The sequence below is a fragment of the Hydractinia symbiolongicarpus genome, chromosome 9 (genome assembly GCF_029227915.1).
Source record: "Hydractinia symbiolongicarpus strain clone_291-10 chromosome 9, HSymV2.1, whole genome shotgun sequence".
Lineage (NCBI taxonomy): Eukaryota > Metazoa > Cnidaria > Hydrozoa > Anthoathecata > Hydractiniidae > Hydractinia > Hydractinia symbiolongicarpus.
The window spans coordinates 7,831,302-7,854,880 of NC_079883.1; the positions used below are offsets into that span (position 1 = coordinate 7,831,302).

The 23,579-nt window shown below is 40.4% G+C and overlaps 3 protein-coding genes and 12 non-coding genes across 15 annotated transcripts; 7 read left to right on the top strand and 8 right to left on the bottom strand.

Annotated features, from left to right (window-relative positions):
- Nucleotides 1-2,014: 2,014 nt before the first annotated feature.
- LOC130657521 (late histone H2A.2.2-like) lies at nucleotides 2,015-2,479 on the top strand (the record flags this gene model as incomplete). Its single annotated transcript, XM_057460509.1, has 1 exon — nucleotides 2,015-2,479. A coding segment is annotated over exon 1 (378 nt), but the record flags the coding sequence as incomplete, so codon positions are not given.
- A 201-nt stretch (nucleotides 2,480-2,680) lies between these two features.
- On the top strand, nucleotides 2,681-2,799 carry LOC130659320 (5S ribosomal RNA). Its single transcript, XR_008986532.1, has one exon. It is a non-coding gene; the product is annotated as a 5S ribosomal RNA (ribosomal RNA).
- A 350-nt stretch (nucleotides 2,800-3,149) lies between these two features.
- On the bottom strand, nucleotides 3,150-3,314 carry LOC130659584 (U1 spliceosomal RNA). Its single transcript, XR_008986789.1, has one exon. It is a non-coding gene; the product is annotated as a U1 spliceosomal RNA (small nuclear RNA).
- Nucleotides 3,315-3,501: 187 nt separating this feature from the next.
- Nucleotides 3,502-3,693, bottom strand: LOC130660641 (U2 spliceosomal RNA). The gene has a single exon (XR_008987839.1). It is a non-coding gene; the product is annotated as a U2 spliceosomal RNA (small nuclear RNA).
- A 4,242-nt stretch (nucleotides 3,694-7,935) lies between these two features.
- On the top strand, nucleotides 7,936-8,361 carry LOC130657463 (late histone H2A.2.2-like). The gene has a single exon (XM_057460447.1). It carries the CDS (start codon nucleotides 7,981-7,983, stop codon nucleotides 8,359-8,361), a length of 381 nt encoding a protein of 126 aa, XP_057316430.1. The 5' UTR covers nucleotides 7,936-7,980.
- Nucleotides 8,362-8,558: 197 nt separating this feature from the next.
- LOC130659332 (5S ribosomal RNA) lies at nucleotides 8,559-8,677 on the top strand. Its single transcript, XR_008986544.1, has one exon. It is a non-coding gene; the product is annotated as a 5S ribosomal RNA (ribosomal RNA).
- A 350-nt stretch (nucleotides 8,678-9,027) lies between these two features.
- On the bottom strand, nucleotides 9,028-9,192 carry LOC130659585 (U1 spliceosomal RNA). Its single transcript, XR_008986790.1, has one exon. It is a non-coding gene; the product is annotated as a U1 spliceosomal RNA (small nuclear RNA).
- Nucleotides 9,193-9,376: 184 nt separating this feature from the next.
- LOC130660643 (U2 spliceosomal RNA) lies at nucleotides 9,377-9,568 on the bottom strand. The gene has a single exon (XR_008987840.1). It is a non-coding gene; the product is annotated as a U2 spliceosomal RNA (small nuclear RNA).
- Nucleotides 9,569-13,779: 4,211 nt separating this feature from the next.
- LOC130657473 (late histone H2A.2.2-like) lies at nucleotides 13,780-14,240 on the top strand. The gene has a single exon (XM_057460459.1). The coding sequence runs from the start codon at nucleotides 13,856-13,858 to the stop codon at nucleotides 14,234-14,236; it is 381 nt and encodes a 126-aa protein (XP_057316442.1). The 5' UTR covers nucleotides 13,780-13,855; the 3' UTR covers nucleotides 14,237-14,240.
- Nucleotides 14,241-14,434: 194 nt separating this feature from the next.
- On the top strand, nucleotides 14,435-14,553 carry LOC130659345 (5S ribosomal RNA). Its single transcript, XR_008986557.1, has one exon. It is a non-coding gene; the product is annotated as a 5S ribosomal RNA (ribosomal RNA).
- Nucleotides 14,554-14,903: 350 nt separating this feature from the next.
- LOC130659587 (U1 spliceosomal RNA) lies at nucleotides 14,904-15,068 on the bottom strand. The gene has a single exon (XR_008986792.1). It is a non-coding gene; the product is annotated as a U1 spliceosomal RNA (small nuclear RNA).
- A 185-nt stretch (nucleotides 15,069-15,253) lies between these two features.
- On the bottom strand, nucleotides 15,254-15,445 carry LOC130660645 (U2 spliceosomal RNA). The gene has a single exon (XR_008987842.1). It is a non-coding gene; the product is annotated as a U2 spliceosomal RNA (small nuclear RNA).
- A 4,865-nt stretch (nucleotides 15,446-20,310) lies between these two features.
- On the top strand, nucleotides 20,311-20,429 carry LOC130659141 (5S ribosomal RNA). The gene has a single exon (XR_008986352.1). It is a non-coding gene; the product is annotated as a 5S ribosomal RNA (ribosomal RNA).
- A 350-nt stretch (nucleotides 20,430-20,779) lies between these two features.
- LOC130659588 (U1 spliceosomal RNA) lies at nucleotides 20,780-20,944 on the bottom strand. Its single transcript, XR_008986793.1, has one exon. It is a non-coding gene; the product is annotated as a U1 spliceosomal RNA (small nuclear RNA).
- A 185-nt stretch (nucleotides 20,945-21,129) lies between these two features.
- LOC130660646 (U2 spliceosomal RNA) lies at nucleotides 21,130-21,321 on the bottom strand. Its single transcript, XR_008987843.1, has one exon. It is a non-coding gene; the product is annotated as a U2 spliceosomal RNA (small nuclear RNA).
- Nucleotides 21,322-23,579: the final 2,258 nt, after the last annotated feature.

The following is a 23,579-nucleotide window of genomic DNA, read 5'->3' on the forward strand; positions in this document are numbered from 1 at the left end:
TTTTTCACTCCTCCAGTAGCTGGTGCGCTTTTCCTCGCAGCTTTAGTGGCGAGTTGTTTTCGTGGAGCCTTTCCTCCAGTAGATTTACGTGCAGTTTGCTTTGTACGAGCCATATTTTAAGAAGTCGATGTAGTACGGATACACAAGACGGTCTAAAATGCACTATCGCGCCAAAGTTTTATTTCTCATATTGATTGACAGCTAAGGTTCAAACAAACCATTTGATTGGTGCTAAGAAAGTAATTTCTGATTGGCTGCATAATGACATTACGCTCATTACTTTAACATTTTTATAAAATCTGTGTTTTTTGGCTACGGGGAAAACGGCTGTATCTTCTGATACACAAAAGCTTTTGACTTTTTTTTTTTTTAGTAAGTAGCAGAAGGTTTGGCGAATTCCAACGATGCCAAATTTATTGCCTTACTGAAACATTAAGACCACGAATTTTTAAAAAAACTACAGTTTTACTTAAAAAAATGTACAAAATGTTCGGAACATTTTGTAATGACGCAACTCTATTGGTTAATTAGGGTGTTTCCACGAGCAGTAGGTAATTTTATGGCCTCTTTTTAAAGCTGTCTGAATTCTGTTAACTCAAACGTTGTTTTTGTACTCGTTCTGTACGCAACTATATCAATATGTCTGGACGCGGAAAAGGAGGTAAAGGATTGGGAAAAGGAGGTGCTAAACGTCACCGAAAAATTCTTCGTGATAACATTCAGGGAATCACAAAACCTGCTATTCGACGTCTTGCTCGACGAGGTGGTGTCAAACGTATCTCTGGCCTTATCTATGAGGAAACCAGAGGTGTACTGAAGGTTTTCTTAGAGAATGTTATTCGTGATGCTGTAACCTACACAGAGCACGCTAAACGCAAGACCGTTACCGCTATGGATGTTGTTTATGCCTTAAAACGTCAAGGAAGAACTCTTTACGGATTCGGAGGTTAAGCGTTGTCATTGCTCAACAAAAACGGCTATTTTTATAGCCACAAATCTTTTAAAACATTACTTTGTGCACGCTTCCAAATTACACAATGTGTAAAGTCTTGTCACAGTTACATTTATTGCTATACGATACTATGTCATATATGACACAAAAAAAATTTAGAAATACTTTGTAGGGTTAATTTGCCTGGGAGTGTTTCCGTGAAAAGCTGGGTTAAGTTAAATGTAAGCAATAACATGGATCAATGTACTTGTCTTTTCTGCAAGTACAGCTAATAATACGTATGAAAAGTGAAGCTAATCCACACACACACATGGGGAAGTATTTTAAATGTAGGCTAGTGTTCTTAAGCACATTATTTAGAAGTTTTATTAACTTCGGTTAACTTGTAGTGACGCCAAGTAAATGTTTTTTTAAAGATGTGTGGTCTTAAAAAAGACCGTTTGTGTTTGGTAGACGTTGGTTTACTTGCTGCTTGTGTATTTTGTGACGGCTTTTGTTCCTTCACTGACTGCGTGTTTTGCAAGTTCTCCAGGCAAGAGAAGACGTACTGCGGTTTGAATTTCACGAGAAGAGATGGTCGACTTTTTGTTTTGAAGAGCCAAACGCGAAGCTTCGGAAGCAATGCGCTCAAAGATGTCGTTGACAAATGAGTTCATGATGCTCATAGCTTTGCTTGAAACTCCGACATCTGGGTGAACTTGTTTCAAAACATTGTAGATGTAAATAGCATAACTTTCCTTTCTCTTTCTCTTGCGTTTCTTTTCACCAGTTCCACCAATCTTTCCTCCTTTTTTGCCGGCTCTTTTTTCACCTTTCTTGGCTACTTTAGGTGCCTGTTTCCTCCTTTAGCTGCTGCGTCAGACATGGTTAAAAATTTTTGCTACTTAACTTGTAAATAAGCATTAAACTGCAAGTCAAAACTTTTTGTTTATAAGTAAAAAAATCGGATCGAATTCGATCCGAAAACGCCGATACGCAATTTAATTGGTTAAAAAAAAAATCTTTTGTTTAATACTTAATTATGATTGGTTAAAAAAACATGATTTCGATCCTATTTTTATGATGAAAAAACGAGTAAAGTTTATTTCGTTAACACTTACGTTAAATATTCGTACGTTTTTGTATTAACTTACAAATCAAATCGCAGTTATGTCTGGACGTGGAAAAGGTGGAAAAGCTAAGGCTAAAGCCAAGACAAGATCCTCAAGAGCTGGACTTCAATTTCCAGTCGGTAGAGTGCATAGATTCCTTCGTAGAGGGCACTATGCTAACCGAATTGGATCTGGAGCACCAGTTTACTTAGCAGCCGTCTTGGAATATTTATCTGCTGAGATATTGGAGTTGGCTGGTAACGCAGCAAGAGACAACAAAAAAGCTAGGATTATTCCAAGACATTTACAATTGGCTGTTCGTAATGATGAAGAATTAAACAAACTTTTGAGCGGTGTAACCATTGCAGCTGGTGGTGTTTTGCCAAACATTCAAGCTGTCTTACTCCCAAAGAAGAACGACAAAGGACAGAAGAAAGTAAACCGCTACACTCAGAAAACAACGGCTATTTTTATAGCCACACATCTTTAAAAAAACATTGTTTTTTTCACAAAACTATAACCTTAAAGTCTAATAGATAATCCATGCATACGCCTTGTCCTAAGTAACTCAAAGAAATTAAATAAAAAAATTTGATCACAACGTCAAAATAAATTGCACGTATTTGCCCCTACTAATGTCTACGGCCATACCACGATGAACACACCCGTTCTCGTCTGATCACGGAAGTTAAGCATCGTCGGGCCGGGATAGTACTTGGATGGGGGACCGCCTGGGAACTCCCGGTGTCGTAGGCTTTTCATTTTCATTTGTTGCCTTTTCATTTCAATGGTGCTGTGATATATTTCTTGTTATAACAATTAAGGAACGTGGCGGTTGTTGAAAGTGTTTCCTATGACATTTTCCTACGACATTTTCAGGTGATAGTACGAGAAAAAAGAGCTTTCAAATGCATACAAACTCGATCTATTGCCGATCATCCAATAACCCTGACGGAATGGCAAATAAAATAAAATTCCGCCGCCTTCCGAGGACTTATATCGCAATCACGTTTCGTAACAGCCAAGCGAGGTTTTACCTTAGCGTTTAAGTCACCACCGACATTTGGCCGCGCAACTTTTCTAAGCTCATTCATTTTGACTTAAGGAGGGGGCGAGCGCGGACGCAGGCCCCCACTACCAGAAATTGTACGGTCGAGTTACTGACGTTTGCAGTAATCGCAGAGGTCAGCCCAAGCGTAGTGCAATGCAAGAGCCTCACTCTGGAAGAAAACCCTCATTGATCAGTCTTTACTTCCCCGTCAGGTAAGTATGAGTTGGAACTGCACCGTAGCATGAGGGTTACCCTTCAAAGTTTGTTAATGCTTGTGGCTTGAGTGTGTTATAAACTGCCGTGTCGCGGGGCATAGGCTGTATTCTCCCCCAGTGTACGCGTTTTGTTCCCGCCGTAGACTATGCAGAGTGCCGTCGGAAAGAGGGACTGCTATTATTCTTTTATTGCTTATGTGGGCCGCCATCGGTAATAGTGCAACACCAAGGCAACCCGTGGTCACGGCGTGAATGAATCCACCTCCATGACCCAAGGCCAAAAATCAGATTAATATACTGACCATTCAGAGAATGGCCTACCAGATATTAAACTGATAAGAACAGATACTACACTTGATCTTAGCCATTAGGCCGAGAAGCGATAAAGAACAAGCGTTGCCATGATAGGCATCGTCCACACACCGTAACTGCTTGTGGAGCATGTCACGTTACTGTAAAGCTTACAACTGTCACCGCGTACGGATGGACGGCGACATAGTAAAAATCACGGCTGTTGATTTAGCCGTAGGATGGAGAGCGACTGTAGCGAGTGGATGGTAACTTACATGAATGCTAACAAAGGCGACGATACTAAGTGCGTGATATTACTTTCCAATATGACTGCGTACATTCCGTTTATCAACGCATTACGCCAGAACGTGCGCGCGCGTTACACAGTAGACCATGCAGCCGAAATGCGACAGTGCGACCCTGCCAGGAGTCGAACCTGGAATCCCCTGATTCGTAGTCAGATGCCTTATCCATTGGGCCACAGGGCGATGCTTATGACTTCGCCCCATCGTTATTTTGGCTTGCGCATTCGTTTTACTTACGACAGAATTCTTCGTGTTTGTAGCCATGAAAGAAAGGGACTTCTGTGAGTGAATTTTTTTACTGTGGTCTAATAAAAAAGTCGAAACGCAGTGCCCAATATATGAATTGCTCCTAATAGCCGGAAACAGGCCGTGTCGATGATGTAGGCCGACATACGCAACGCAAACCAAAGAACGCTTTATGAAAATCCTAACACGGGCGCGGAAGAAGCCCAAATTAACAGAGTAGATGTAATGCTGAAGACCTCAAACTCCAGCAGCTTCTCTTTCAGACTATTGCGTCGTGCTACAAATAAAAATTAACATGCTTTCGCATAGTCGCGGCTCCCAAAACGGACATTATACGATGTACAGAAACACACATTTCTGTTTTCGCGCCAAATCAATTCCCGGGAGTGGTACTTTTACGTCCGCATACTTCGCACCGTCTTAAATTATATCTCATTTACACGGTAATGTTTAGTATACTTCTACTGTGATAACAAGCATCGTTTATCGTTGGATTGTTGTAAGAAAACATTAAAAATGAGTGAAGCAGCTTCTCCAAAGAAAATCGCACCCAAGAAGAAACCTGCTGCAAAGAAGACAGCTGATCACCCTAAATATGTGGACATGATCAAGGCTGCTATCGCTACCCTAAAGGAACGCGGTGGTTCATCTCGCCAAGCTATTACAAAATATATTCATGCAAATTACAAAGTTGCTGAAAACTCAGATCATCATCTGAAAATGGCTCTTAAACGAGGAGTAACATCAGGCGATTTGATTCAAACTAAAGGCACTGGTGCTTCTGGATCATTCAAGCTAGGTCAGGTAAAAAAAGAAAAACCTAAGAAAAAGGCCGCAGCAAAAAAGCCAACGGCAAAGAAGCCTACTGCAAAGAAAAGTACACCAAAAAAGAAGCCAGCAAAGAAGAGCACGCCAAAGAAAGCAGCAAAGAAGCCTGCCACAAAGAAAGCCTCGGCTAAGAAACCAGCAGCTAAGAAACCCACAAAGAAGCCTGTTGCTAAAAAACCTGCAGCAAAGAAGGTCAAAAAGACTCCCAAAAAGGCAGCAAAGAAGACCGCAAAAAAATAATTTGTGTGTATCTGGCTATTACATTAACAAACGGCTATTTTTATAGCCACACATTTACAAAAAAACATTATCTTGGTACAAAGTTAAACTTGTTTAAGTCACTTAAACAGTTAAAAAAGAGTAATTTTAAGATTAGATTCCCTAAGTTTAAGTATTTTCGTTTTTAAATTTCTTATTTTCTTGCTTTTACTTTTCTTGCCCTTCATATTTTTAACATTGTCAAACTTTATGTAGCATAAAATTTTTATGTAGCATAAAATTTAAACAGAAAGCAGAACAAAGTTTGATATAAAAAGCTAGCCGTAATATTTTTTATGGATGTGTGGCTATAAAAATAGCCGTTTTTTGTTTGGTAAGATGCTTAGGCACGTTCCCCACGAATTCTTCTTGCCAACTGGATGTCTTTAGGCATGATTGTAACTCGTTTTGCGTGAATGGCACACAAGTTAGTATCCTCGAACAAGCCAACAAGGTACGCTTCAGAAGCCTCTTGCAGAGCCATAACGGCTGTGCTCTGGAATCGCAGATCTGTTTTGAAGTCCTGAGCAATTTCTCGCACAAGACGCTGGAAAGGCAACTTGCGGATCAAGAGCTCGGTTGACTTCTGGTATCTTCTGATTTCTCTGAGAGCAACTGTACCAGGTCTGTAACGATGTGGTTTTTTCACTCCTCCAGTAGCTGGTGCGCTTTTCCTCGCAGCTTTAGTGGCGAGTTGTTTTCGTGGAGCCTTTCCTCCAGTAGATTTACGTGCAGTTTGCTTTGTACGAGCCATATTTTAAGAAGTCGATGTAGTACGGATACACAAGACGGTCTAAAATGCACTATCGCGCCAAAGTTTTATTTCTCATATTGATTGACAGCTAAGGTTCAAAACAAACCATTTGATTGGTGCTAAGAAAGTAATTTCTGATTGGCTGCATAATGACATTACGCTCATTACTTTAACATTTTTATAAAATCTGTGTTTTTTGGCTACGGGAAAACGGCTGTATCTTCTGATACACAAAAGCTTTTGACTTTTTTTTTTTTTAGTAAGTAGCAGAAGGTTTGGCGAATTCCAACGATGCCAAATTTATTGCCTTACTGAAACATTAAGACCACGAATTTTTAAAAAAACTACAGTTTTACTTAAAAAAATGTACAAAATGTTCGGAACATTTTGTAATGACGCAACTCTATTGGTTAATTAGGGTGTTTCCACGAGCAGTAGGTAATTTTATGGCCTCTTTTTAAAGCTGTCTGAATTCTGTTAACTCAAACGTTGTTTTTGTACTCGTTCTGTACGCAACTATATCAATATGTCTGGACGCGGAAAAGGAGGTAAAGGATTGGGAAAAGGAGGTGCTAAACGTCACCGAAAAATTCTTCGTGATAACATTCAGGGAATCACAAAACCTGCTATTCGACGTCTTGCTCGACGAGGTGGTGTCAAACGTATCTCTGGCCTTATCTATGAGGAAACCAGAGGTGTACTGAAGGTTTTCTTAGAGAATGTTATTCGTGATGCTGTAACCTACACAGAGCACGCTAAACGCAAGACCGTTACCGCTATGGATGTTGTTTATGCCTTAAAACGTCAAGGAAGAACTCTTTACGGATTCGGAGGTTAAGCGTTGTCATTGCTCAACAAAAACGGCTATTTTTATAGCCACAAATCTTTTAAAACATTACTTTGTGCACGCTTCCAAATTACACAATGTGTAAAGTCTTGTCACAGTTACATTTATTGCTATACGATACTATGTCATATATGACACAAAAAAAATTTAGAAATACTTTGTAGGGTTAATTTGCCTGGGAGTGTTTCCGTGAAAAGCTGGGTTAAGTTAAATGTAAGCAATAACATGGATCAATGTACTTGTCTTTTCTGCAAGTACAGCTAATAATACGTATGAAAAGTGAAGCTAATCCACACACACACATGGGGAAGTATTTTAAATGTAGGCTAGTGTTCTTAAGCACATTATTTAGAAGTTTTATTAACTTCGGTTAACTTGTAGTGACGCCAAGTAAATGTTTTTTTAAAGATGTGTGGTCTTAAAAAAGACCGTTTGTGTTTGGTAGACGTTGGTTTACTTGCTGCTTGTGTATTTTGTGACGGCTTTTGTTCCTTCACTGACTGCGTGTTTTGCAAGTTCTCCAGGCAAGAGAAGACGTACTGCGGTTTGAATTTCACGAGAAGAGATGGTCGACTTTTTGTTTTGAAGAGCCAAACGCGAAGCTTCGGAAGCAATGCGCTCAAAGATGTCGTTGACAAATGAGTTCATGATGCTCATAGCTTTGCTTGAAACTCCGACATCTGGGTGAACTTGTTTCAAAACATTGTAGATGTAAATAGCATAACTTTCCTTTCTCTTTCTCTTGCGTTTCTTTTCACCAGTTCCACCAATCTTTCCTCCTTTTTTGCCGGCTCTTTTTTCACCTTTCTTGGCTACTTTAGGTGCCTGTTTTCCTCCTTTAGCTGCTGCGTCAGACATGGTTAAAAATTTTTGCTACTTAACTTGTAAATAAGCATTAAACTGCAAGTCAAAACTTTTTGTTTATAAGTAAAAAAATCGGATCGAATTCGATCCGAAAACGCCGATACGCAATTTAATTGGTTAAAAAAAAAATCTTTTGTTTAATACTTAATTATGATTGGTTAAAAAAACATGATTTCGATCCTATTTTTATGATGAAAAAACGAGTAAAGTTTATTTCGTTAACACTTACGTTAAATATTCGTACGTTTTTGTATTAACTTACAAATCAAATCGCAGTTATGTCTGGACGTGGAAAAGGTGGAAAAGCTAAGGCTAAAGCCAAGACAAGATCCTCAAGAGCTGGACTTCAATTTCCAGTCGGTAGAGTGCATAGATTCCTTCGTAGAGGGCACTATGCTAACCGAATTGGATCTGGAGCACCAGTTTACTTAGCAGCCGTCTTGGAATATTTATCTGCTGAGATATTGGAGTTGGCTGGTAACGCAGCAAGAGACAACAAAAAAGCTAGGATTATTCCAAGACATTTACAATTGGCTGTTCGTAATGATGAAGAATTAAACAAACTTTTGAGCGGTGTAACCATTGCAGCTGGTGGTGTTTTGCCAAACATTCAAGCTGTCTTACTCCCAAAGAAGAACGACAAAGGACAGAAGAAGTAAACCGCTACACTCAGAAAACAACGGCTATTTTTATAGCCACACATCTTTAAAAAAACATTGTTTTTTTCACAAAACTATAACCTTAAAGTCTAATAGATAATCCATGCATACGCCTTGTCCTAAGTAACTCAAAGAAATTAAATAAAAAAATTTGATCACAACGTCAAAATAAATTGCACGTATTTGCCCCTACTAATGTCTACGGCCATACCACGATGAACACACCCGTTCTCGTCTGATCACGGAAGTTAAGCATCGTCGGGCCGGGATAGTACTTGGATGGGGGACCGCCTGGGAACTCCCGGTGTCGTAGGCTTTTCATTTTCATTTGTTGCCTTTTCATTTCAATGGTGCTGTGATATATTTCTTGTTATAACAATTAAGGAACGTGGCGGTTGTTGAAAGTGTTTCCTATGACATTTTCCTACGACATTTTCAGGTGATAGTACGAGAAAAAAGAGCTTTCAAATGCATACAAACTCGATCTATTGCCGATCATCCAATAACCCTGACGGAATGGCAAATAAAATAAAATTCCGCCGCCTTCCGAGGACTTATATCGCAATCACGTTTCGTAACAGCCAAGCGAGGTTTTACCTTAGCGTTTAAGTCACCACCGACATTTGGCCGCGCAACTTTTCTAAGCTCATTCATTTTGACTTAAGGAGGGGGCGAGCGCGGACGCAGGCCCCCACTACCAGAAATTGTACGGTCGAGTTACTGACGTTTGCAGTAATCGCAGAGGTCAGCCCAAGCGTAGTGCAATGCAAGAGCCTCACTCTGGAAGAAAACCCTCATTGATCAGTCTTTACTTCCCCGTCAGGTAAGTATGAGTTGGAACTGCACCGTAGCATGAGGGTACCCTTCAAAGTTTGTTAATGCTTGTGGCTTGAGTGTGTTATAAACTGCCGTGTCGCGGGGCATAGGCTGTATTCTCCCCAGTGTACGCGTTTTGTTCCCGCCGTAGACTATGCAGAGTGCCGTCGGAAAGAGGACTGCTATTATTCTTTTATTGCTTATGTGGGCCGCCATCGGTAATAGTGCAACACCAAGGCAACCCGTGGTCACGGCGTGAATGAATCCACCTCCATGACCCAAGGCCAAAAATCAGATTAATATACTGACCATTCAGAGAATGGCCTACCAGATATTAAACTGATAAGAACAGATACTACACTTGATCTTAGCCATTAGGCCGAGAAGCGATAAAGAACAAGCGTTGCCATGATAGGCATCGTCCACACACCGTAACTGCTTGTGGAGCATGTCACGTTACTGTAAAGCTTACAACTGTCACCGCGTACGGATGGACGGCGACATAGTAAAAATCACGGCTGTTGATTTAGCCGTAGGATGGAGAGCGACTGTAGCGAGTGGATGGTAACTTACATGAATGCTAACAAAGGCGACGATACTAAGTGCGTGATATTACTTTCCAATATGACTGCGTACATTCCGTTTATCAACGCATTACGCCAGAACGTGCGCGCGCGTTACACAGTAGACCATGCAGCCGAAATGCGACAGTGCGACCCTGCCAGGAGTCGAACCTGGAATCCCCTGATTCGTAGTCAGATGCCTTATCCATTGGGCCACAGGGCGATGCTTATGACTTCGCCCCATCGTTATTTTGGCTTGCGCATTCGTTTTACTTACGACAGAATTCTTCGTGTTTGTAGCCATGAAAGAAAGGGACTTCTGTGAGTGAATTTTTTTACTGTGGTCTAATAAAAAAGTCGAAACGCAGTGCCCAATATATGAATTGCTCCTAATAGCCGGAAACAGGCCGTGTCGATGATGTAGGCCGACATACGCAACGCAAACCAAAGAACGCTTTATGAAAATCCTAACACGGGCGCGGAAGAAGCCCAAATTAACAGAGTAGATGTAATGCTGAAGACCTCAAACTCCAGCAGCTTCTCTTTCAGACTATTGCGTCGTGCTACAAATAAAAATTAACATGCTTTCGCATAGTCGCGGCTCCCAAAACGGACATTATACGATGTACAGAAACACACATTTCTGTTTTCGCGCCAAATCAATTCCCGGGAGTGGTACTTTTACGTCCGCATACTTCGCACCGTCTTAAATTATATCTCATTTACACGGTAATGTTTAGTATACTTCTACTGTGATAACAAGCATCGTTTATCGTTGGATTGTTGTAAGAAAACATTAAAAATGAGTGAAGCAGCTTCTCCAAAGAAAATCGCACCCAAGAAGAAACCTGCTGCAAAGAAGACAGCTGATCACCCTAAATATGTGGACATGATCAAGGCTGCTATCGCTACCCTAAAGGAACGCGGTGGTTCATCTCGCCAAGCTATTACAAAATATATTCATGCAAATTACAAAGTTGCTGAAAACTCAGATCATCATCTGAAAATGGCTCTTAAACGAGGAGTAACATCAGGCGATTTGATTCAAACTAAAGGCACTGGTGCTTCTGGATCATTCAAGCTAGGTCAGGTAAAAAAAGAAAAACCTAAGAAAAAGGCCGCAGCAAAAAAGCCAACGGCAAAGAAGCCTACTGCAAAGAAAAGTACACCAAAAAAGAAGCCAGCAAAGAAGAGCACGCCAAAGAAAGCAGCAAAGAAGCCTGCCACAAAGAAAGCCTCGGCTAAGAAACCAGCAGCTAAGAAACCCACAAAGAAGCCTGTTGCTAAAAAACCTGCAGCAAAGAAGGTCAAAAAGACTCCCAAAAAGGCAGCAAAGAAGACCGCAAAAAAATAATTTGTGTGTATCTGGCTATTACATTAACAAACGGCTATTTTTATAGCCACACATTTACAAAAAAACATTATCTTGGTACAAAGTTAAACTTGTTTAAGTCACTTAAACAGTTAAAAAAGAGTAATTTTAAGATTAGATTCCCTAAGTTTAAGTATTTTCGTTTTTAAATTTCTTATTTTCTTGCTTTTACTTTTCTTGCCCTTCATATTTTTAACATTGTCAAACTTTATGTAGCATAAAATTTTTATGTAGCATAAAATTTAAACAGAAAGCAGAACAAAGTTTGATATAAAAAGCTAGCCGTAATATTTTTTATGGATGTGTGGCTATAAAAATAGCCGTTTTTTGTTTGGTAAGATGCTTAGGCACGTTCCCCACGAATTCTTCTTGCCAACTGGATGTCTTTAGGCATGATTGTAACTCGTTTTGCGTGAATGGCACACAAGTTAGTATCCTCGAACAAGCCAACAAGGTACGCTTCAGAAGCCTCTTGCAGAGCCATAACGGCTGTGCTCTGGAATCGCAGATCTGTTTTGAAGTCCTGAGCAATTTCTCGCACAAGACGCTGGAAAGGCAACTTGCGGATCAAGAGCTCGGTTGACTTCTGGTATCTTCTGATTTCTCTGAGAGCAACTGTACCAGGTCTGTAACGATGTGGTTTTTTCACTCCTCCAGTAGCTGGTGCGCTTTTCCTCGCAGCTTTAGTGGCGAGTTGTTTTCGTGGAGCCTTTCCTCCAGTAGATTTACGTGCAGTTTGCTTTGTACGAGCCATATTTTAAGAAGTCGATGTAGTACGGATACACAAGACGGTCTAAAATGCACTATCGCGCCAAAGTTTTATTTCTCATATTGATTGACAGCTAAGGTTCAAAACAAACCATTTGATTGGTGCTAAGAAAGTAATTTCTGATTGGCTGCATAATGACATTACGCTCATTACTTTAACATTTTTATAAAATCTGTGTTTTTTGGCTACGGGAAAACGGCTGTATCTTCTGATACACAAAAGCTTTTGACTTTTTTTTTTTTTAGTAAGTAGCAGAAGGTTTGGCGAATTCCAACGATGCCAAATTTATTGCCTTACTGAAACATTAAGACCACGAATTTTTAAAAAAACTACAGTTTTACTTAAAAAAATGTACAAAATGTTCGGAACATTTTGTAATGACGCAACTCTATTGGTTAATTAGGGTGTTTCCACGAGCAGTAGGTAATTTTATGGCCTCTTTTTAAAGCTGTCTGAATTCTGTTAACTCAAACGTTGTTTTTGTACTCGTTCTGTACGCAACTATATCAATATGTCTGGACGCGGAAAAGGAGGTAAAGGATTGGGAAAAGGAGGTGCTAAACGTCACCGAAAAATTCTTCGTGATAACATTCAGGGAATCACAAAACCTGCTATTCGACGTCTTGCTCGACGAGGTGGTGTCAAACGTATCTCTGGCCTTATCTATGAGGAAACCAGAGGTGTACTGAAGGTTTTCTTAGAGAATGTTATTCGTGATGCTGTAACCTACACAGAGCACGCTAAACGCAAGACCGTTACCGCTATGGATGTTGTTTATGCCTTAAAACGTCAAGGAAGAACTCTTTACGGATTCGGAGGTTAAGCGTTGTCATTGCTCAACAAAAACGGCTATTTTTATAGCCACAAATCTTTTAAAACATTACTTTGTGCACGCTTCCAAATTACACAATGTGTAAAGTCTTGTCACAGTTACATTTATTGCTATACGATACTATGTCATATATGACACAAAAAAAATTTAGAAATACTTTGTAGGGTTAATTTGCCTGGGAGTGTTTCCGTGAAAAGCTGGGTTAAGTTAAATGTAAGCAATAACATGGATCAATGTACTTGTCTTTTCTGCAAGTACAGCTAATAATACGTATGAAAAGTGAAGCTAATCCACACACACACATGGGGAAGTATTTTAAATGTAGGCTAGTGTTCTTAAGCACATTATTTAGAAGTTTTATTAACTTCGGTTAACTTGTAGTGACGCCAAGTAAATGTTTTTTTAAAGATGTGTGGTCTTAAAAAAGACCGTTTGTGTTTGGTAGACGTTGGTTTACTTGCTGCTTGTGTATTTTGTGACGGCTTTTGTTCCTTCACTGACTGCGTGTTTTGCAAGTTCTCCAGGCAAGAGAAGACGTACTGCGGTTTGAATTTCACGAGAAGAGATGGTCGACTTTTTGTTTTGAAGAGCCAAACGCGAAGCTTCGGAAGCAATGCGCTCAAAGATGTCGTTGACAAATGAGTTCATGATGCTCATAGCTTTGCTTGAAACTCCGACATCTGGGTGAACTTGTTTCAAAACATTGTAGATGTAAATAGCATAACTTTCCTTTCTCTTTCTCTTGCGTTTCTTTTCACCAGTTCCACCAATCTTTCCTCCTTTTTTGCCGGCTCTTTTTTCACCTTTCTTGGCTACTTTAGGTGCCTGTTTTCCTCCTTTAGCTGCTGCGTCAGACATGGTTAAAAATTTTTGCTACTTAACTTGTAAATAAGCATTAAACTGCAAGTCAAAACTTTTTGTTTATAAGTAAAAAAATCGGATCGAATTCGATCCGAAAACGCCGATACGCAATTTAATTGGTTAAAAAAAAAATCTTTTGTTTAATACTTAATTATGATTGGTTAAAAAAACATGATTTCGATCCTATTTTTATGATGAAAAAACGAGTAAAGTTTATTTCGTTAACACTTACGTTAAATATTCGTACGTTTTTGTATTAACTTACAAATCAAATCGCAGTTATGTCTGGACGTGGAAAAGGTGGAAAAGCTAAGGCTAAAGCCAAGACAAGATCCTCAAGAGCTGGACTTCAATTTCCAGTCGGTAGAGTGCATAGATTCCTTCGTAGAGGGCACTATGCTAACCGAATTGGATCTGGAGCACCAGTTTACTTAGCAGCCGTCTTGGAATATTTATCTGCTGAGATATTGGAGTTGGCTGGTAACGCAGCAAGAGACAACAAAAAAGCTAGGATTATTCCAAGACATTTACAATTGGCTGTTCGTAATGATGAAGAATTAAACAAACTTTTGAGCGGTGTAACCATTGCAGCTGGTGGTGTTTTGCCAAACATTCAAGCTGTCTTACTCCCAAAGAAGAACGACAAAGGACAGAAGAAGTAAACCGCTACACTCAGAAAACAACGGCTATTTTTATAGCCACACATCTTTAAAAAAACATTGTTTTTTTTCACAAAACTATAACCTTAAAGTCTAATAGATAATCCATGCATACGCCTTGTCCTAAGTAACTCAAAGAAATTAAATAAAAAAATTTGATCACAACGTCAAAATAAATTGCACGTATTTGCCCCTACTAATGTCTACGGCCATACCACGATGAACACACCCGTTCTCGTCTGATCACGGAAGTTAAGCATCGTCGGGCCGGGATAGTACTTGGATGGGGGACCGCCTGGGAACTCCCGGTGTCGTAGGCTTTTCATTTTCATTTGTTGCCTTTTCATTTCAATGGTGCTGTGATATATTTCTTGTTATAACAATTAAGGAACGTGGCGGTTGTTGAAAGTGTTTCCTATGACATTTTCCTACGACATTTTCAGGTGATAGTACGAGAAAAAAGAGCTTTCAAATGCATACAAACTCGATCTATTGCCGATCATCCAATAACCCTGACGGAATGGCAAATAAAATAAAATTCCGCCGCCTTCCGAGGACTTATATCGCAATCACGTTTCGTAACAGCCAAGCGAGGTTTTACCTTAGCGTTTAAGTCACCACCGACATTTGGCCGCGCAACTTTTCTAAGCTCATTCATTTTGACTTAAGGAGGGGGCGAGCGCGGACGCAGGCCCCCACTACCAGAAATTGTACGGTCGAGTTACTGACGTTTGCAGTAATCGCAGAGGTCAGCCCAAGCGTAGTGCAATGCAAGAGCCTCACTCTGGAAGAAAACCCTCATTGATCAGTCTTTACTTCCCCGTCAGGTAAGTATGAGTTGGAACTGCACCGTAGCATGAGGGTACCCTTCAAAGTTTGTTAATGCTTGTGGCTTGAGTGTGTTATAAACTGCCGTGTCGCGGGGCATAGGCTGTATTCTCCCCCAGTGTACGCGTTTTGTTCCCGCCGTAGACTATGCAGAGTGCCGTCGGAAAGAGGACTGCTATTATTCTTTTATTGCTTATGTGGGCCGCCATCGGTAATAGTGCAACACCAAGGCAACCCGTGGTCACGGCGTGAATGAATCCACCTCCATGACCCAAGGCCAAAAATCAGATTAATATACTGACCATTCAGAGAATGGCCTACCAGATATTAAACTGATAAGAACAGATACTACACTTGATCTTAGCCATTAGGCCGAGAAGCGATAAAGAACAAGCGTTGCCATGATAGGCATCGTCCACACACCGTAACTGCTTGTGGAGCATGTCACGTTACTGTAAAGCTTACAACTGTCACCGCGTACGGATGGACGGCGACATAGTAAAAATCACGGCTGTTGATTTAGCCGTAGGATGGAGAGCGACTGTAGCGAGTGGATGGTAACTTACATGAATGCTAACAAAGGCGACGATACTAAGTGCGTGATATTACTTTCCAATATGACTGCGTACATTCCGTTTATCAACGCATTACGCCAGAACGTGCGCGCGCGTTACACAGTAGACCATGCAGCCGAAATGCGACAGTGCGACCCTGCCAGGAGTCGAACCTGGAATCCCCTGATTCGTAGTCAGATGCCTTATCCATTGGGCCACAGGGCGATGCTTATGACTTCGCCCCATCGTTATTTTGGCTTGCGCATTCGTTTTACTTACGACAGAATTCTTCGTGTTTGTAGCCATGAAAGAAAGGGACTTCTGTGAGTGAATTTTTTTACTGTGGTCTAATAAAAAAGTCGAAACGCAGTGCCCAATATATGAATTGCTCCTAATAGCCGGAAACAGGCCGTGTCGATGATGTAGGCCGACATACGCAACGCAAACCAAAGAACGCTTTATGAAAATCCTAACACGGGCGCGGAAGAAGCCCAAATTAACAGAGTAGATGTAATGCTGAAGACCTCAAACTCCAGCAGCTTCTCTTTCAGACTATTGCGTCGTGCTACAAATAAAAATTAACATGCTTTCGCATAGTCGCGGCTCCCAAAACGGACATTATACGATGTACAGAAACACACATTTCTGTTTTCGCGCCAAATCAATTCCCGGGAGTGGTACTTTTACGTCCGCATACTTCGCACCGTCTTAAATTATATCTCATTTACACGGTAATGTTTAGTATACTTCTACTGTGATAACAAGCATCGTTTATCGTTGGATTGTTGTAAGAAAACATTAAAAATGAGTGAAGCAGCTTCTCCAAAGAAAATCGCACCCAAGAAGAAACCTGCTGCAAAGAAGACAGCTGATCACCCTAAATATGTGGACATGATCAAGGCTGCTATCGCTACCCTAAAGGAACGCGGTGGTTCATCTCGCCAAGCTATTACAAAATATATTCATGCAAATTACAAAGTTGCTGAAAACTCAGATCATCATCTGAAAATGGCTCTTAAACGAGGAGTAACATCAGGCGATTTGATTCAAACTAAAGGCACTGGTGCTTCTGGATCATTCAAGCTAGGTCAGGTAAAAAAAGAAAAACCTAAGAAAAAGGCCGCAGCAAAAAAGCCAACGGCAAAGAAGCCTACTGCAAAGAAAAGTACACCAAAAAAGAAGCCAGCAAAGAAGAGCACGCCAAAGAAAGCAGCAAAGAAGCCTGCCACAAAGAAAGCCTCGGCTAAGAAACCAGCAGCTAAGAAACCCACAAAGAAGCCTGTTGCTAAAAAACCTGCAGCAAAGAAGGTCAAAAAGACTCCCAAAAAGGCAGCAAAGAAGACCGCAAAAAAATAATTTGTGTGTATCTGGCTATTACATTAACAAACGGCTATTTTTATAGCCACACATTTACAAAAAAACATTATCTTGGTACAAAGTTAAACTTGTTTAAGTCACTTAAACAGTTAAAAAAGAGTAATTTTAAGATTAGATTCCCTAAGTTTAAGTATTTTCGTTTTTAAATTTCTTATTTTCTTGCTTTTACTTTTCTTGCCCTTCATATTTTTAACATTGTCAAACTTTATGTAGCATAAAATTTTTATGTAGCATAAAATTTAAACAGAAAGCAGAACAAAGTTTGATATAAAAAGCTAGCCGTAATATTTTTTATGGATGTGTGGCTATAAAAATAGCCGTTTTTTGTTTGGTAAGATGCTTAGGCACGTTCCCCACGAATTCTTCTTGCCAACTGGATGTCTTTAGGCATGATTGTAACTCGTTTTGCGTGAATGGCACACAAGTTAGTATCCTCGAACAAGCCAACAAGGTACGCTTCAGAAGCCTCTTGCAGAGCCATAACGGCTGTGCTCTGGAATCGCAGATCTGTTTTGAAGTCCTGAGCAATTTCTCGCACAAGACGCTGGAAAGGCAACTTGCGGATCAAGAGCTCGGTTGACTTCTGGTATCTTCTGATTTCTCTGAGAGCAACTGTACCAGGTCTGTAACGATGTGGTTTTTTCACTCCTCCAGTAGCTGGTGCGCTTTTCCTCGCAGCTTTAGTGGCGAGTTGTTTTCGTGGAGCCTTTCCTCCAGTAGATTTACGTGCAGTTTGCTTTGTACGAGCCATATTTTAAGAAGTCGATGTAGTACGGATACACAAGACGGTCTAAAATGCACTATCGCGCCAAAGTTTTATTTCTCATATTGATTGACAGCTAAGGTTCAAAACAAACCATTTGATTGGTGCTAAGAAAGTAATTTCTGATTGGCTGCATAATGACATTACGCTCATTACTTTAACATTTTTATAAAATCTGTGTTTTTTGGCTACGGGAAAACGGCTGTATCTTCTGATACACAAAAGCTTTTGACTTTTTTTTTTTTTAGTAAGTAGCAGAAGGTTTGGCGAATTCCAACGATGCCAAATTTATTGCCTTACTGAAACATTAAGACCACGAATTTTTAAAAAAACTACAGTTTTACTTAAAAAAATGTACAAAATGTTCGGAACATTTTGTAATGACGCAACTCTATTGGTTAATTAGGGTGTTTCCACGAGCAGTAGGTAATTTTATGGCCTCTTTTTAAAGCTGTCTGAATTCTGTTAACTCAAACGTTGTTTTTGTACTCGTTCTGTACGCAACTATATCAATATGTCTGGACGCGGAAAAGGAGGTAAAGGATTGGGAAAAGGAGGTGCTAAACGTCACCGAAAAATTCTTCGTGATAACATTCAGGGAATCACAAAACCTGCTATTCGACGTCTTGCTCGACGAGGTGGTGTCAAACGTATCTCTGGCCTTATCTATGAGGAAACCAGAGGTGTACTGAAGGTTTTCTTAGAGAATGTTATTCGTGATGCTGTAACCTACACAGAGCACGCTAAACGCAAGACCGTTACCGCTATGGATGTTGTTTATGCCTTAAAACGTCAAGGAAGAACTCTTTACGGATTCGGAGGTTAAGCGTTGTCATTGCTCAACAAAAACGGCTATTTTTATAGCCACAAATCTTTTAAAACATTACTTTGTGCACGCTTCCAAATTACACAATGTGTAAAGTCTTGTCACAGTTACATTTATTGCTATACGATACTATGTCATATATGACACAAAAAAAATTTAGAAATACTTTGTAGGGTTAATTTGCCTGGGAGTGTTTCCGTGAAAAGCTGGGTTAAGTTAAATGTAAGCAATAACATGGATCAATGTACTTGTCTTTTCTGCAAGTACAGCTAATAATACGTATGAAAAGTGAAGCTAATCCACACACACACATGGGGAAGTATTTTAAATGTAGGCTAGTGTTCTTAAGCACATTATTTAGAAGTTTTATTAACTTCGGTTAACTTGTAGTGACGCCAAGTAAATGTTTTTTTAAAGATGTGTGGTCTTAAAAAAGACCGTTTGTGTTTGGTAGACGTTGGTTTACTTGCTGCTTGTGTATTTTGTGACGGCTTTTGTTCCTTCACTGACTGCGTGTTTTGCAAGTTCTCCAGGCAAGAGAAGACGTACTGCGGTTTGAATTTCACGAGAAGAGATGGTCGACTTTTTGTTTTGAAGAGCCAAACGCGAAGCTTCGGAAGCAATGCGCTCAAAGATGTCGTTGACAAATGAGTTCATGATGCTCATAGCTTTGCTTGAAACTCCGACATCTGGGTGAACTTGTTTCAAAACATTGTAGATGTAAATAGCATAACTTTCCTTTCTCTTTCTCTTGCGTTTCTTTTCACCAGTTCCACCAATCTTTCCTCCTTTTTTGCCGGCTCTTTTTTCACCTTTCTTGGCTACTTTAGGTGCCTGTTTTCCTCCTTTAGCTGCTGCGTCAGACATGGTTAAAAATTTTTGCTACTTAACTTGTAAATAAGCATTAAACTGCAAGTCAAAACTTTTTGTTTATAAGTAAAAAAATCGGATCGAATTCGATCCGAAAACGCCGATACGCAATTTAATTGGTTAAAAAAAAAATCTTTTGTTTAATACTTAATTATGATTGGTTAAAAAAACATGATTTCGATCCTATTTTTATGATGAAAAAACGAGTAAAGTTTATTTCGTTAACACTTACGTTAAATATTCGTACGTTTTTGTATTAACTTACAAATCAAATCGCAGTTATGTCTGGACGTGGAAAAGGTGGAAAAGCTAAGGCTAAAGCCAAGACAAGATCCTCAAGAGCTGGACTTCAATTTCCAGTCGGTAGAGTGCATAGATTCCTTCGTAGAGGGCACTATGCTAACCGAATTGGATCTGGAGCACCAGTTTACTTAGCAGCCGTCTTGGAATATTTATCTGCTGAGATATTGGAGTTGGCTGGTAACGCAGCAAGAGACAACAAAAAAGCTAGGATTATTCCAAGACATTTACAATTGGCTGTTCGTAATGATGAAGAATTAAACAAACTTTTGAGCGGTGTAACCATTGCAGCTGGTGGTGTTTTGCCAAACATTCAAGCTGTCTTACTCCCAAAGAAGAACGACAAAGGACAGAAGAAGTAAACCGCTACACTCAGAAAACAACGGCTATTTTTATAGCCACACATCTTTAAAAAAACATTGTTTTTTTCACAAAACTATAACCTTAAAGTCTAATAGATAATCCATGCATACGCCTTGTCCTAAGTAACTCAAAGAAATTAAATAAAAAAATTTGATCACAACGTCAAAATAAATTGCACGTATTTGCCCCTACTAATGTCTACTGCCATACCACGATGAACACACCCGTTCTCGTCTGATCACGGAAGTTAAGCATCGTCGGGCCGGGATAGTACTTGGATGGGGGACCGCCTGGGAACTCCCGGTGTCGTAGGCTTTTCATTTTCATTTGTTGCCTTTTCATTTCAATGGTGCTGTGATATATTTCTTGTTATAACAATTAAGGAACGTGGCGGTTGTTGAAAGTGTTTCCTATGACATTTTCCTACGACATTTTCAGGTGATAGTACGAGAAAAAAGAGCTTTCAAATGCATACAAACTCGATCTATTGCCGATCATCCAATAACCCTGACGGAATGGCAAATAAAATAAAATTCCGCCGCCTTCCGAGGACTTATATCGCAATCACGTTTCGTAACAGCCAAGCGAGGTTTTACCTTAGCGTTTAAGTCACCACCGACATTTGGCCGCGCAACTTTTCTAAGCTCATTCATTTTGACTTAAGGAGGGGGCGAGCGCGGACGCAGGCCCCCACTACCAGAAATTGTACGGTCGAGTTACTGACGTTTGCAGTAATCGCAGAGGTCAGCCCAAGCGTAGTGCAATGCAAGAGCCTCACTCTGGAAGAAAACCCTCATTGATCAGTCTTTACTTCCCCGTCAGGTAAGTATGAGTTGGAACTGCACCGTAGCATGAGGGTACCCTTCAAAGTTTGTTAATGCTTGTGGCTTGAGTGTGTTATAAACTGCCGTGTCGCGGGGCATAGGCTGTATTCTCCCCCAGTGTACGCGTTTTGTTCCCGCCGTAGACTATGCAGAGTGCCGTCGGAAAGAGGACTGCTATTATTCTTTTATTGCTTATGTGGGCCGCCATCGGTAATAGTGCAACACCAAGGCAACCCGTGGTCACGGCGTGAATGAATCCACCTCCATGACCCAAGGCCAAAAATCAGATTAATATACTGACCATTCAGAGAATGGCCTACCAGATATTAAACTGATAAGAACAGATACTACACTTGATCTTAGCCATTAGGCCGAGAAGCGATAAAGAACAAGCGTTGCCATGATAGGCATCGTCCACACACCGTAACTGCTTGTGGAGCATGTCACGTTACTGTAAAGCTTACAACTGTCACCGCGTACGGATGGACGGCGACATAGTAAAAATCACGGCTGTTGATTTAGCCGTAGGATGGAGAGCGACTGTAGCGAGTGGATGGTAACTTACATGAATGCTAACAAAGGCGACGATACTAAGTGCGTGATATTACTTTCCAATATGACTGCGTACATTCCGTTTATCAACGCATTACGCCAGAACGTGCGCGCGCGTTACACAGTAGACCATGCAGCCGAAATGCGACAGTGCGACCCTGCCAGGAGTCGAACCTGGAATCCCCTGATTCGTAGTCAGATGCCTTATCCATTGGGCCACAGGGCGATGCTTATGACTTCGCCCCATCGTTATTTTGGCTTGCGCATTCGTTTTACTTACGACAGAATTCTTCGTGTTTGTAGCCATGAAAGAAAGGGACTTCTGTGAGTGAATTTTTTTACTGTGGTCTAATAAAAAAGTCGAAACGCAGTGCCCAATATATGAATTGCTCCTAATAGCCGGAAACAGGCCGTGTCGATGATGTAGGCCGACATACGCAACGCAAACCAAAGAACGCTTTATGAAAATCCTAACACGGGCGCGGAAGAAGCCCAAATTAACAGAGTAGATGTAATGCTGAAGACCTCAAACTCCAGCAGCTTCTCTTTCAGACTATTGCGTCGTGCTACAAATAAAAATTAACATGCTTTCGCATAGTCGCGGCTCCCAAAACGGACATTATACGATGTACAGAAACACACATTTCTGTTTTCGCGCCAAATCAATTCCCGGGAGTGGTACTTTTACGTCCGCATACTTCGCACCGTCTTAAATTATATCTCATTTACACGGTAATGTTTAGTATACTTCTACTGTGATAACAAGCATCGTTTATCGTTGGATTGTTGTAAGAAAACATTAAAAATGAGTGAAGCAGCTTCTCCAAAGAAAATCGCACCCAAGAAGAAACCTGCTGCAAAGAAGACAGCTGATCACCCTAAATATGTGGACATGATCAAGGCTGCTATCGCTACCCTAAAGGAACGCGGTGGTTCATCTCGCCAAGCTATTACAAAATATATTCATGCAAATTACAAAGTTGCTGAAAACTCAGATCATCATCTGAAAATGGCTCTTAAACGAGGAGTAACATCAGGCGATTTGATTCAAACTAAAGGCACTGGTGCTTCTGGATCATTCAAGCTAGGTCAGGTAAAAAAAGAAAAACCTAAGAAAAAGGCCGCAGCAAAAAAGCCAACGGCAAAGAAGCCTACTGCAAAGAAAAGTACACCAAAAAAGAAGCCAGCAAAGAAGAGCACGCCAAAGAAAGCAGCAAAGAAGCCTGCCACAAAGAAAGCCTCGGCTAAGAAACCAGCAGCTAAGAAACCCACAAAGAAGCCTGTTGCTAAAAAACCTGCAGCAAAGAAGGTCAAAAAGACTCCCAAAAAGGCAGCAAAGAAGACCGCAAAAAAATAATTTGTGTGTATCTGGCTATTACATTAACAAACGGCTATTTTTATAGCCACACATTTACAAAAAAACATTATCTTGGTACAAAGTTAAACTTGTTTAAGTCACTTAAACAGTTAAAAAAGAGTAATTTTAAGATTAGATTCCCTAAGTTTAAGTATTTTCGTTTTTAAATTTCTTATTTTCTTGCTTTTACTTTTCTTGCCCTTCATATTTTTAACATTGTCAAACTTTATGTAGCATAAAATTTTTATGTAGCATAAAATTTAAACAGAAAGCAGAACAAAGTTTGATATAAAAAGCTAGCCGTAATATTTTTTATGGATGTGTGGCTATAAAAATAGCCGTTTTTTGTTTGGTAAGATGCTTAGGCACGTTCCCCACGAATTCTTCTTGCCAACTGGATGTCTTTAGGCATGATTGTAACTCGTTTTGCGTGAATGGCACACAAGTTAGTATCCTCGAACAAGCCAACAAGGTACGCTTCAGAAGCCTCTTGCAGAGCCATAACGGCTGTGCTCTGGAATCGCAGATCTGTTTTGAAGTCCTGAGCAATTTCTCGCACAAGACGCTGGAAAGGCAACTTGCGGATCAAGAGCTCGGTTGACTTCTGGTATCTTCTGATTTCTCTGAGAGCAACTGTACCAGGTCTGTAACGATGTGGTTTTTTCACTCCTCCAGTAGCTGGTGCGCTTTTCCTCGCAGCTTTAGTGGCGAGTTGTTTTCGTGGAGCCTTTC